The sequence below is a fragment of the Carlito syrichta genome, unplaced genomic scaffold (genome assembly GCF_000164805.1).
Source record: "Carlito syrichta isolate Samal-C Ts95f unplaced genomic scaffold, Tarsius_syrichta-2.0.1 Scaffold260295, whole genome shotgun sequence".
NCBI lineage: Eukaryota > Metazoa > Chordata > Mammalia > Primates > Tarsiidae > Carlito > Carlito syrichta.
Window position 1 is genome coordinate 132,638 of NW_007204391.1, and position 14,637 is coordinate 147,274.

The 14,637-nt window shown below is 46.2% G+C and overlaps 1 protein-coding gene across 2 annotated transcripts in view; it reads left to right on the top strand.

Annotated features, from left to right (window-relative positions):
- Positions 1-12,285, top strand: part of TMEM150C (transmembrane protein 150C) — a 16,948-nt gene extending 4,663 nt beyond the window's left edge. The window contains exons 5-8 of one of the 2 annotated variants that reach the window (XM_021709611.1): positions 3,484-3,611; positions 5,890-6,067; positions 8,555-8,757; positions 12,133-12,285. In XM_021709611.1, coding sequence (XP_021565286.1) covers positions 3,484-3,611; positions 5,890-6,067; positions 8,555-8,757; positions 12,133-12,264 — 641 coding nt within the window. In that variant the 3' untranslated portion in view covers positions 12,265-12,285. Of the gene's footprint in view, positions 1-3,483; positions 3,612-5,889; positions 6,068-8,554; positions 8,888-12,132 lie in introns of those variants that run through there. The other variant, XM_008052184.1, reaches the window with a different exon arrangement.
- The last annotated feature ends 2,352 nt before the right edge of the window (positions 12,286-14,637 follow it).

Genomic DNA, 14,637 nt, shown 5'->3' on the forward strand with positions numbered 1-14,637 from the left:
AGACTCCAACTCAAAAAAAAAAAAAAAAGAAGGGGTAATTAAATGACGACTTCATTGAAAATGGGTCTCATCACAGTCTGAATCTGCCTCCATTCATACCTAAGTGTTGATAAAGCCATTACAGGAGCAGAAACTTTGTTAGTTCCACCATTCTAAATGTTCATTCTGAAAATTCAACTGGAATCTATTTTAGAAGGAAAGTTTGCCTCCTCTGAGCTGATGGATAGTGGAGTTAAGAGGTGAAAGGGGAGCTGGGCACGGTGGCTCAAGCCTGTACTCCCAGCACTTTGGGAGGCCGAGGTGAGAGGATTGCCTGAGTCCACAGGTTTGAGAACAACCTAGGCAACTTGGTGAGACCTCATCTCTACAATGAATCAAAAAATTAGCCAGGATGGTAGTGTGCACCTGTAGCTCCAGCAACTTGGAAGGCTGAGGCGGAAGGATCACCGGAGCCCAGCAGCAGGTCGATGCTGGGTGGCTGTGAGCGTGCCACTGCACTCCAGCCTGGGCGACGGAGTGAGACTCCAACTAAAAAAAAAAAAAAAAGAGGGCAGAGTGTAGGGTTTGGAGTACAGTTCTGGAAGTTAGGAATAAGGTTTCTGTTTCTTGCTTCATTATCTGCCATGATAAAACAACTTATCATCTGTACTACAAACAGGAAGGCTAGCAGTGCAAGGACCAGGAGATGACACATGTCCCATGTTTACAGGGGGAGAAATGGGTAATGCAGAGAGTGGCCATCAACAAACTAGGACGGGTTCAACTTGAACTGTGGGGCTGAGACCAAAGTTCCAGCACAATCCTACCCTTGAAAACTACATGACCAGCGGAGAGTCCTCAGAGTAAAGCTTTCCATGAGTCATTCTCCAAGAAATTAAAAGTACTGTCTTGGTGTTTTGTCATTATGCCTAATAGCTATGCACAGTTAATTAGCAAGTGTGTCCTGTGGTGTCCTGTACTGAGCTCTCTGGCTTCATCTAGTGGCTTCTTATCTGATGAATGAAGAAGCACACTTTTGCCAGAGTGCAGGATGTTGAGTCGCTCCTTCCCGCTTCCTCCTCCTATTCCTGTCCCTAAAATTAATAAGACGTGCTAGGATATTTGTCATTATTAATAGATTTCTGGTACGGCTTCTCATTAGTCTCTCAAGCCAAAATGATTCTCAACGCCAATATAATTTATTAATTTTATGATCATTAGTGGGTACTAGCTGAAGCATATACTAAAAACTGCTTCAGGGCTGAATAATTTGAGATTTTGCAAACCATAGTTTGTTTCTGTTTTGTTTCCAAAAATCCAAATACGAATCAAATTTTATACCACTCTTTAGTCAGAGGTTCTTAGAACTAAAAGCTTGCTGAGTTTAACTTCATAGCTTGATATTATCAAATTTAGGATACTTGGGAAATGCAAATGTATGCATGACTATGTTTTATTTTTTTAATTTTTTATTTATTTTTATTTTTGAATTGGAGTCTTACTCTGTCACCCAGGCTGAAGTGCAGTGGCACGCTCACGGCCACCCTAGCGTCAACCTGCTGGGCTCAGGCAATCCTTCCACCTCAGCCTTCCAAATAGCTAGAAATACAGGCGTGTGCTGCCATGTCCAGCTAATTTTTTATTTATTGTGAACACGAGGTCTCACCAAGTTGCCTGGGCTGGTCTTGAACCCGCAGGCTCGGGTAATTCACTCACCTCAGCCTCCCAAAGTGTTAGGATTACAGGCTGAGCCACCAAGCCCAGCTGAATGTTCTTTATTAATGATGACTACTAATGGCCTGTAATCAAGGGTAAAGCCTTGAGCAAATAATTACCCACTTAATTGCTGTATAAATAGGGTAATTCTTTAATTTCTAATTGTCTTTCCTGTTGAAACTTAATGTCAAAATAAATTGTCTTGGTGGTAAGTGCATTGCTTTAAATGTAGATTAATTTCTATTAATTGCAAGTGCATTTTCATCATATGTAGGCTAACCTCTTCTGGATTTTTATATAAACATGAAAATATCTCTGCACTCAGCAATTAATAAAAGGTGCTTCTTGGGTTAGTGGTTTGAGTATGTTCTGTCCTCGAGGTTACAAATCAGAACTCAGGTTTGAAATTTAAGTCACCTCTCCTCGTTCTCCAGATTCTCAGATACCAGTTTGCTTCAAAAGGTAGAGTGGCCTTTTAAAGTGGATAATTAATATTTGCAAGAGTTGAGTTTTCCTGATACACTAGGCATGATCTTCAGTACGTACAATCCCTGCATCTGCTGTATTAAAACACAGATGTTGTAAGTGTGATGAATGTAACTGCTCCAATTTGGATTGACCATCTTTGTCTTGTGGCCATGGATGCCGATAGGCAGAAGTGAGGGGAGTGAGAGTCAACCAGTAATAAGGGATTGGTACCTCTCCCTTCTCTTCCTTCTGTCCCCAAGTATGGTCTCTGGCATGGGGACCGGCAGGTTTGTCTAGATGTGGTCACCCTGCTTTCCCCCCGTGCTTCCCTGTCCTGTGCGTTTGAACATCATTCTGAGCTGCAGGACGCCTGGCCCAGCTGTCTGTATCTCATGTCACCCGTTGTGTGCCCGGCCTCTGCAGTGCTCAGCCAGCCAGTCTGTCCTGTGCTGACCTTGTTTTGGAAACTCTGAGGACAACACTGTTCACAATCCACTGTCCTGACCTCACCCAGAAGACATGTTACCCTGCTGCTTCAAGTTCTCTCTGCCTTCTGCTCCCACCAAACTGGGCATCGTAAAACATCTAAATAATCACACACATTGCATGGAGAGTTTCTTAGAAGAATGGTCCATCATTCTGGAGATTTAAAATGTACTGTGGCCAAGTATGATTTTGCGTACTTGTGTCTTTATAAAGTATTTTTTTTTTGAGTTGGAGTCTCACTCTGTCACCCAGGCTGGAGTGCAGTGGCACACTCATGGCCACCCCAGTGTCAACCTGTTGGGCTCTGGCGAGCCTTCTGCCTCAGCCTTCCAAGTAGCTGGAACTACAGGCATGTGCTACCAAACCCAGCTAATTTTTTATTTATTGTAGAGACAAGATCCCGCCAAAGTAGCCCAGGCTTGCCTTGAACCTGCGGGCTCAGGCAATCCACTCGCCTCGTCCTCCCAAAGTGCTGGGATTACAGGCTGAGCCACCAAGCCTGGCTGATGTAAAATTTTTTTTTTTTTTAAGTTGGAGTCTCACTCTGTCACCCAGACCGGGAGCGGCCACTGCAACCTTGAACTGCTGGACTCTGGCGATCCTTCCGCCTCAGTCTTCCAAGTAGCTGGAACTTCAGGCACGTGCTACCACACCTGGCTAATTTTTGATTTATTGTAGAGATGAGGTCTCGCCAAGTTGCCCAGGTGGGTCTCGAACCCACGGGCTCAGGCATTCCACTCACCTCAACCTCCCAAAGCACGGGATTACAGGCTGAGCCACTGAGCCTGGCTCTGATGTAAATTTTTTAACGTTAAGATTCTGTTTCATTCTTAGCCCTTGTGGTTGCTGTCCTGCGCTTCATACAACTGAAACCCAAGGTTTTAAATCCGTGGCTGAATGTCAGCGGATTGGTGGCACTGTGCCTGGCTTCCTTTGGAATGACCTTGCTGGGAAACTTCCAGGTACTTCCTTTGCCTTCTTCACCTCCCTCTGACACTGGTAAGACTTTCACCTGTATAGTTATCAACACTGTGATGTATAACCCCTGTGTGACTCATCTAATTCTGTACAGACCTTGAAAAAACATTCAGCAACATTGGCCAGGCACACTGGTTCACACCTGTAATCCCAGCACTTGGGGAGGCTGAGGTATGAGGATTGCTTGAGTACCAGAATTTGAGATCAGCCTGGGCAAGCATAGTGAGACTTTGTCTCTACAAAAAAAAAAAAAAAAAAAGAAAGAAAATTAGCTGGGCATGGCGGTGCGTGCCTGCAGTCTCAGCTATTCAGGAGACTGAGGTAGAAGGATCACCTGAGCCCAGGAGGTTGAGGCTGCAGTAAGCCATGATCATGCCACTGCACTCCAACCTGGGCAACAGAGTGAGACGCTGACTCAAAAATAAAATAAAATAAAATAATAAAATAAAATAAAAAGCAGTGTTGCGCCATGAATAGACTGTATGTAGCACAGAAAACCAAATTTTCTATAAGTGAAATTTGATTTCAGGAAACACTTCAAATAAATTTTGAAAATATATCTTTTGAACTATTGGAGGGGACCTGGCTCCTTCCCCCAAAAAGCAAAACTCCTACAGATAAATAACAATAGAAAAAAAATTGCAGGGCAGGACCTGATGGCTCACACCTGTAATCCCAGCACTTTGGGAGGTCAAGGTGGGAAGATTGCTTGAGCCCAGGAGTTCAAGACCAGCCTGGGCAACAAAGCGAGGTCCCATCTTTTAAAAAAAAGGTAAAAAAAAAAAATTAAGAAAAAAATTGTAAAGAAAAGAAATATTGATTCAATGCAACCATTATTCACAACGTCAGACGATAAGACACCTTAAGGCAATGACAATTAGAAAAAATAATATTTTTAGCATAGCTTGAGTCATCTCTTCGACAGTAGATTTTACTTCCCTATATGTGCAATTAAAAATATATGCAACTACAAAAGGAGTTGTGTTTGTTTTTGTTTTTGAGTCAGTGTCACTCTGTCATGCAGGCTGGAGTGCAGTGGCACAATCATGGTTCACCATAGCCTCAACTTCCTGGGCTTAAACCATCCTTCTGCTTCAGCCTCCTGAGTAACTGGGACTAGAAGTGTGTGCACCATGTCCAGTTATTTAAAAAAAAATTTTTTTAAGCCTAATGCGGTGGCTCATACCTATCATCCCAGACCTTTGGGAGGCCAAGGTGAGAGGATTGCCTGAGTCCAGGGGTTCGAGGTCAGCCTGGGCAACTTGGTGAGACCTCATTTCTACAATAAATAAAAAAATTAGCCAAGTGTGGTGGCGTGTGCCTGTGGTTCCAGCTCCTTGGAAGCCTGAGGTAGAAGGATCAACTGAGCCAGCAGGTCAAGGCTGTGGTGGCCATGAGAGTGCCACTTCACTTCAGCCTGGGCAGCAGAGTGAGACTCCAACTCAAAAAAAAAATTTTTTTTTTTAGAGACGAGGTCTTGATATGTTGCCCAAGCTAATCTCGAACTCCTGGTCTCAAGCAATCCTCCTGCCTTGGCCTCCCAAAGGAGTACGGGTGTGGACCATCCAGCCTGAAAAATAGTTTTAAGTGACAGATATATTTTTTAACATCAGTGAGTAATGACTTGGAGAGTGTACATCTATAACTCCCAACTGAAATAACCCAAGTGGGTCACCTTTAACCTAGTTAGTCTATAAAAGACTTGAGTATGAATGTTCAAATACTGTTTTTTTTAAATGGGTCTCTGTATATGACAAAAGCGCATAGATGGCAGTTTTTCTTATTACCATAGACAAACAAAATTTAAATAATTCTCATTGACAATGAACAAGGGTATTAGCTGTCTGTGCCTGTTAAATCTTGACTTGCCTAGAATTCGCTTCTCAGTCAGAAAACATACTGCCAGATGCCCATTCTCATTTTCTTAGCCTGGAAAACAGTTTGGGGTGCACCCTCCTAGAAACATTTCCAGTTTTTGGTCTCCTGCTTTTTTTCATTTACTTCCCTACAAAGCTTTTCTGGAAAATAAATTCAAGGACTAGATTGCCACTGCCCACATGGTTTTTTTGAGCAAATATTCTAAGGTGTGGGACCCTATTTTCTCTCCTCCCCTCGTGAGCCATTTGAGAACAGACATAAGGGGCCACTGACCTTCCTACAGTTGGTTATCCCACCGTTGGGATACTCACCCCCCACCTGTTCCATCAGCTTGATGTCCTCTCCCTCAGTGTCTCCACCTGTCACTCTCTGCTCATCCCCAAGCTCACGAATGATGAAGAGATCCACAATGTCGGAACCTCCTTGACCTTCGGGTTTGGCACGTTGACCTGCTGGATCCAGGCTGCACTGACGCTCAAAGTCAACATCAAGAATGAAGGACGGAGAATTGGGATCCCACGAGTCATTCTGTCAGCATCCATCACTCTCTGTGTGGCCCTCTGTATCCTTTGGATGTGAAAGGGTTTTTTGCCAGTGAGATGAAAACAGACGGGCTGTCTATAGAACAAACCCAGGGGGTTAGGACATTCTGCCAGATCATCCAGAATCTTAAGACAAAACAAAAATAAATGAGTACAAAACAGAAACTGAACAGGTGTGATGGCTCACACCTGGAATCCCAGCACTGTGGAAGGCTGAGGTGGGAGGATTGTTAAGCCTAGGAGTTCGAGACCAGCCTGGGCAATATAGCGAGGTCTCTTCACTACAAAAAATTAAAATTAAAAAAAAATAAAGCCAGGTATGGTGGCTGGGACCTGTAGCCCTACCTACTTGTGAGGCTGAGGCAGGAAGATCGCTTGAGCCCAGGAGTTGGAGGCTGTGGTGAGCCATGATCATGCCACTGTACTCTAGCCTGGGTGACAAAGACCCTGTCTCAATCAATTGATCAATGAAACAGAGAACATTTAAGGACTTAAACTTAAGCTAAAAAAACTTGCTTCTTGCTGGCAACCTGATAACACACTTGGTGATCTCTGCCAAGTGAAATCTGAGGGTTTGTGCCTCTGCAGGAACTTAGGCCATAAGTGAGTCTCACGCTGGCTGTCTTCTGAGCTCTCAGGAGCATGTGCAGATCTGACACCATCCCAAGTTGGGAGCTTCCCCCACGTGACTCAGACCAGTGTGGTTTCTGAACACGTGGAGCCATTTTGGTTCTTGACTGGATGGATCCAGACCCAGCGAGGAGGGCAGCATTTGGCTGAAAGAGTTCACTCTTGCTGGCTGAAAATTCCCAAGACTTGAAATCTAAATTCAGAAGACAGAACTAATTCTAAGGGGACTTTTCGGATCTTTCTAAATGAGTGTATTTAGTCCTCAAACGCTTGGCTTTTTCCTGGAGCATGCCATAAACGTTCACCCTTCTCTCCTCCTCCGACCTCCATCAATAAATGTGTGTACACACACACCCACTGACACACACACCACACCCCCCCACACACCCTACCACATACACCCACGACCACACCCCCACATACGTGTACACATCACACACCCTTACACATCTCACACACACACCCACACACATACACAACCACACACACCCACATCTACCCACACAACCATGCAGACACCCACAACCCCACACAAATACCCACCTACACCCCCCCACACACACCATACACACACACACAGACATAGGTATCTCTACTGTTTCTTATTTTTTTAATTGCATATTTTCACTTGGACACATGTTTATTTTTTATTTTACTTCTATTATTTTCAGTTGAGGTCTCACTCTGTCACCCAGGCTGCAGTGCAGTGGCGAGGACACATTTCACCACAGCTTCAACCTCCTGGACTCAGGCAGTCCTTTCGCCTCAGCCTTCTGAGCAGCTGGGACTATAGGCATGCACCGTCACACCTGGCAATTTTTTTTTTGAGTTGGAGTCTCACTCTGTCGCCCAGACTGGAGTGCAGTGGCCACTCCCGGCCACCGCAGCCTCGCCTGCTGGGCTCCGGTGATCCTTCCGCCTCAGCCTTCCGAGTAGCCGGAATTACAGGCGCGCGCTACCACGCCCAGCTGATTTTTTGATTTATTGTAGAGATGAGGTCTCGCTGCCCAGGCGGGTCTTGAACCCGCGGGCTCAGGCAATCCACTCACCTCAGCCTCCCAAAGGTGCGGGATTACAGGCTGAGCCACCGAGCCCGGCAGCAATTTTTTTTTTTGTAGAGATGAAATCTCATGTAGCTCAGGCTGGTCCCAAACACCTGGGCTCAAGCAATCCTCCCACCTTAGCCTCCCAAAGTGCTGAGACTACAGGCGTCAGCCACCATGTCCGGCATGGTCACAAGTTTAAATGTGATACCAGGAATGTAGCTAGTCTACACAGTACTGTCTGAAAGACAATAGTGGAACTAAACAGAGGAGGAAGAGGGGCCACTCAGACGTTAGCAGTAGCACAACAGAGCCAGACAGCTTACATGCAGGCAGTTAGCAATTCGACAGTTTCAAAATTCTCTCTGCAGATAGAACGATAACTCTGAAGTCACCGTCTCAGCAGTGGGTTTTTAAAAATTACTTTTGCCTTTCTGGCTGACTCTCCCTTTACAGCTGGAGTCTTCCTGCTGAGCTCACAGTGGACCAGGCCACGGGGGGCTTAGACGTGGAACTCACAGTGCTTGTTTGAATCCGGCTCTGCCAGTTAATGCCTATGTGGCCTCAGACAAGCGCTTACCCATGTGGCATCAGTTTCTCTATTTTTAAATGACCTGATGATCAGAGGGCAGTTGTGAGTTTCAGTGGTCCTGTATGCGAAAGCCCTGAGAGCACATCTGGCACTGAGTGGAAGCACAGTCGTGCTACCTGCTGTGTAGACTTTCATGCACCGCAGCTCCCGCAAACCCTGCTAGAGAGGGAGGGGCCAGACCCTTCCCCAGCTGTCCCTGCTCAGAAAAGCCTGATGTCTCCCTTCCTTGACCGAGTCCCCAGACTTCATCCTCATGGCCCAGAACGTCCACATGCTTGCGGCGCGGGTGCAGTGGGGTCTGGTCATGTGCTTCCTGTCCTACTTTGGCACCTTTGCTGTGGAGTTCCGGCACTACCGCTACGAGATTGTGTGCTCCGAGTACCAGGAGAACTTCCTCAGCTTCTCCGAAAGCCTGTCAGAAGCATCTGAGTATCAGACCGACCAGGTGTGACGGACGGTCTGTCCTCGCCAGTGGGATGGGTGTGGCGGCGGGGGCGGGGCCAGGACACACTCCAGGACTTGACACGGACCTCATGACACACACACACACACACACACACACACACACACACACACACACACACACACACACACAGTTCACGGCCACATTTGCCAAATGAGCTTTCCAGGGCGAGTTATTTCTTGAATGGAAAAGCACAAGCCCTTGGCTGTCGAAATCCACGCTGCTCCACTGGACACACCTGCACGACAGAAGCCTGTGCATGACCACCTGTCCCCCTGTCCCAGCACTCCCTGCTCTCCTTGGTCCCTTCACGTGTTGCCACCTCTGTGATCACCCTACCGCAGAGTAGGGCAGGCCACATGTCATACAGGAGTAACACACGCTGCTGCCAGCGTCGCCAAGCCCTTCAGGCTCAGAGGGCTTGGGCCAGCTCTGAATCTGGCCCAAGCATTCCCGAGTGGATCAAAGTGTGTCATTGGACAGTGGAAACAGAAGGGATATGACCTGTGTGGCCTGTGAAAAGGCACAACCAGGCGCTGGCAAGCTCCCTCGTCCTGTTCAGTGGTCGGCTGCATGGTTCCGTGAAATGCACATGCCACAGACTGAGAGAGGCCCGCCATGTGACAGAGACCTGGCCTCGTGACTATGAGAATATCCAGTGTGAATGTCTGCAAGGATGCGGCCTCCAGGCCTAGAATGAGATGGAGCAGTGACATGTGGCCTGAGGTTTCGTTTCCATAGACACCGTGTCCCGCTTCTGTCTTCTATATTATGGTTGACCTTTCTGTTTTTCCTTTAACTACTCCGGTCTCTCTAGGCCTGATGGACCAAGAAGATGGAGACCAAATGTAAGAGCTGAACTTGCTTTGGTTCAGACATGATCAAAGAAGAAAAAAAAGGTCACTCACAGGCTTATTTTGCTGCTTTTATGCCTGAAGCTAAGAAAATATTTGCAGAAATGTGCAAAGAAATATGAATGTAGCCAGGCACGGTGGCTCATGCCTATAATCCCAGCACTTTGGGAGGCCAAGGTGAGAGGATTGCCTGAGCCCATGGCTTCGAGACCAGTCTGGGCAACTTGGCAAGACCTCATCTCTACAATAAAAAATAAAAAGTTAGTCAGGCATGGCGGCGCATGCCTGTAGTTCTGGCTACTTGGAAGGTTGAGGTGGAAGGATCGCCTAAGCCTGGCAGGTCAAGGCTGGGGTGGCTGAGAGCATACCACCACTCCAGCCTGGGTGACAGAGTGATACTCCAACTCAAAAAAAAAAAAAGAAAAAAGAAAGAAATATGAATGTGTGGAGGTAACAAAAAGCTCCTGCCAGAGTTTCAGGGCATCCTGCTGTAAGTCCACATCAGGAGAGAGCTTCTTCATGTGTCTCTGTTGCACATTTGTGTTTTGTTGGATTAAGGGCTTTTCACATTTGTAATTTGTAGGAGCCACTTTAAAAATACTCCTCCAACCAGGTGCAGTGGCTCATACCTGTAGTCTCAGTACTTTGGGAGGCTAAGGTGGGAGGATTACTTGAGCCCAGGAGTTCAAGACCAAACTGGGCAACATAGCAAGACCTTGTCACTACAAAAAATTTTAAATTAGCTGGGTGCAGTGGTGCATGCATCTGTAGTCCCAGCTACTCGGAAAGCGGAGGCAGGAAGATTGCTTAAGCCCAGGAAATCAAGGTTACAGTGAACTATAATCATGCCTCTGTACTCCACCATGGGTGACAGAGCCCCTGTTTCCAAAAAAAATAAATAAAAGCATACCCTTCCCAGAAACCAAATTGACCCAGCTGGTCTCCTACTGATCAACCTGGAGTTTCCACCTGCTTAAGTTCAGAACTCAGACTGCAGGTGTGAGCATTTGAGGCTGTGTCCAAACTCAGAATGTGTTGGAGCGAGCCATATTGACAGAACTTCATGAGTGTACTTCGTTTCAAGAAATCCCCAGATCGACTTCCTGGGGGCCTGGGATTCTGTGGCATAGAATGTGAACATCTTATAATTCAACCCAAAGTCTGAGCTTCCGAGCAAGGGACCGATTGATGTCTTTTCATCTCTGTATTTATGCCCACCTCCAAGCACAGTGCCTGGCACTTATTAGGTGCTCAATAAATGCCTGTGGAATGGACTCATTTACAATTTAAGACCAGGGAAAAAAAGTATCAGGTTGAGAGAGGGCCAAGTGCAGTGGCTCATGCCTGTAATCCCAGCACTTTGGGAGGCTGAAGCGAGAGGATTGCTTGAGCCCAGGAATACCAGCCTGGGCAACATAGTGACACCTTATCTCTACAAAAAATGTTTTAAAAATTAGCCAGGTGGGGTGACACACACCCATAGTCCCACTTACTCAGGAGGCTGAGGTGGAAGGATCGCCTGAGCCCAAGAGGTTGTGGCTACAGTGGTCGTACTTGTGCCACTGCACTCCAGCCTGGACAAGAGTGAGACTGACTCAAAAAAAAAAGAGAGAGAGAATGGAAGGTGGCTCTTTCCTGTGAACAGGAATGGCAGAAACCCCAAGGGGGTTAGATGGGAGAGGTTCCCCTGAGACAGGAGTAAAATGCAAGGAAAAACACGCAAGAGCATGTGCCTCACCACGAGGCATCGTGTGTGGACAGTCCAAACAACACCGGTTAGCTCTGAATACTGCGCCAGGGGTTTTTTCATTTTTCTATTTTAAAATTTTTATCAAAGAACAAAAGATTTGCGAAGTTTTCTTTGACTCTCCACAATCCGAATTAAACAGCTTCTGGTGATGCAACTTTCTTAGGGGGGTGTCTCATAGCACATTTGGGCAGAATCAAGCAATGACTGACACTGTTCCCTGGGATCTGGCCACTAAATAAAATTCTTTTATGCAGAATTGTGATATCCTTGTCTCTCACGCTGACACTTCTCTAACACTGAAGTGTGTGTAAATTCAGACAGTATGCTGAAAATGAACTTCAGCCAGGCATGGTGGCTGATCATGCCCATAATCCCAGCACTTTGGGAGGCCGAGGAGGTAGGATTCCGTGAGCCCAGGAGTTCAAGGCCAGCCCGGGTAACATGGTGAGACTTCATCTCTACAAAAAAAAAAAAAAAATTTGCTGGGCGTGGTGATGCACGCCTATAATCCCATCTACTTGGGAGGCTGAGGAGGGAGGATCGCCTGAGCCCGGGAGGTTGAGGCTGCTGTGAGCTGTGATCCTACCACTGCACTCCAGCCTAGGAAACAGAGTGAGACTCTGAAAAAAGAAAAAAGAAAATGAACTTCAGTGTTATACTGGTGGGATGCTTTCCAACACTAGCAGCCCATGCAGGTGTAATCATTTGCTAGAATAGCTCACAGAACTCAAAATGCTTTTCTTACATTTGCAGGATTACTGTGAAGGGAACAACTCAGAAACAAATGGAAGAGCTGCAGAGGGCAGGCAGGAGCGATGCAGGGGGCACCACGCCTCCTCAGGACACCCCATCCACCCAGCACTGCATAACCTGGAAGCCCTCTAGTCTCTTTGCTCCAGAGTTTATTTTGGCATGGTGGCTCACACCTGTGATCTCAGTGCTTTGAGAGACTAAGTAAGGCAGGAGGATGACTTGAGGTCAGGGGTTTGAGACCAGCTTGGGAAACACAGCAAGATCCCATATTTACAAAATAAAAAATTAGCCAGTCATGATGGCTTACGCCTGTAATCCCAGCTACTCGGGAGACTGAGGTGAGAGGATTGCTGGAGCCCAGAAGGTCAAGACCAGCCAGAGCAATGTAGCGAGAACTTGTCCCTACAAAAAAAAAAAAAAAAAAAAAAAAAAAAAAATTTAAATAAAAAAATTATCTGGGTGTGGTGGCACATGCCTATAGTTCCAGCTACTTGAAAGGCTGAGGCAGAAGGATTATCTGAGCTCACGAAGTCAAGGCTGTGGCAAGCTGTGAGCATGCCACTGCACCCCAGCCTGGGTGACAGGGAGAGAGCCCTACTCAAAATATATGAATTAAAGATAATAAATTTGTGTTAAGTGTGTAAGACAGGTTAACTTTACTTCCATTAGATACTTACTCCAAATGTGTTAGTAAAAACTCCCAAATATTCTTAAACATTAGGTTGAGGACATCATTTTGCCATCTAGGCATAGGAGCAAGAATACAAATTGTTTGGGCACTTATCATATTCAACTTTGTACTCTGATGAGAAATGGAAAAATCCCCCAAAACAAGCCCTTTCTAGTACTGCTGCTGGGAAAAGTGGTTACCCAAAGTGATGGCTTTCTCTTTAGAGGGAACCTGGGAGAGAGGAATGTTAGTGAGTGGATTTCATTTGGGATTACTGCCATTTTCCCAAGCCACTCCAACTCTCCCAATGTCAAGCTACTGGCTTGCGAAGATGGACGGACCATTCACATCCCTCTCGGTTTCGTGGGCTGAATCTGGTGGCCGCACCCTTAACAAGGTCTCCGGCGAAACAGCACCACCTTCTGGGCAAAGGCTGCTGTGCCTGTGCCTTGGTAAGAGGCTGGCGGTTTTCAACCTTTACTTATGCAACTGGACTAGTTAGGCTTAGCAACTGGGGCCAGCCTTCCAGAAGGCCAGGAGGGAAGTCCGCTACTCCAGGAGTGGGGACACACTTGGAGGACCCTCTCTATGTGAGCCTTCTCTTCTAAAGAATAAACCTGAGGTTTAACTCAAGATCAGAGTCAGTGCCATTATGGGCGAGAACCTGAGGTGGAAGATGGAGGTTAAGAAACAGGAAGGACAAGGACCATGACTTCAGCTTGGATCCTGTGTTATCTGCAAACAAGGGGTTGACAAGATGCAGCACCTCTGCTTTCTTTTGGAAGTCCCAGAGGTTTCTTCCTTCTGTTCCAAAGGACTATAAATTCATTAGGATTTACCTCCCAACTTACTACCCACTTTCTTATAAAGTTTTTTACGAGCAACACACAACTGTCCATGTTTACAGGGCACAGCCACGTTGTCTCAATACATAGATGTGTCGTGTGTCACCACCGCAGTGAGGTAGGTATTGTTCTCCCTCCTACCCCTTGTTCCTCCCAAGACGTTCCTCCCAAGACCTTCCTCCACATCTAATGGTAATGGGCTTCTCAGGATGCAAGACGTATTCCATTCGCCTTGTTTTTCCATTCCTTTCAGCCCCCATTTGACAAACTGTGTTTGGCATTTCAGCTTCTCCTCACTCCTGAATGTTTATTTCTGTCCTCATGACAGTTTTTTTTGTTTGTTTGTTTCCCTTTTCATTACAGACAGTAAATGCCTCTCCACCTTCATTCTTTTTTTTTGTTAGTGGAACCTGTCTGAAACAATCTTTTATTTATGTTTTTCCTTTAAGGCTACAGAAAATCTGCACACAAACAAGCAGTTAATTCTCATAATAAAATATCCCCCTACGAGTAGCCTAGGCGCCCAGTCAGATCCCGCAGGGGTACGTGTCTTATCGACCACACTGTGCAGGTTACTTTGAGTGGGCTGGTCTACCTCGATTCTCTGCTGGCTCGGTCCTGCTGCACACCTTCCCTTTTCTCCAGTTCCTCTCTAACCTAGAGCCCAATGCATAATTCTGTCTTCCTTGCTTTTCCAGTTACTCCTTCAGTACCACTGAGACACCCTTTTCTGCCATCCACCTGAGAGCATCCCCCAAAACCCCAGGTTCACCCTTTTATTACCATTTGAGGCGTCACCAGTGCTTACAAACTACCCCACTTCTAATATTTACTTAAACTAATTTCCTTTGTTTTACTCATATATTTTCATAGTCCTTAGAGTTTTTAATTAGCTACCAGGTGACCAGAATCAGCCACAGAAAATCTTTTCTGTCCTGTCCTCTCACATTTGCAAGGCCTTTTTCCTTATTCAAGGCATTCCTAAAACTG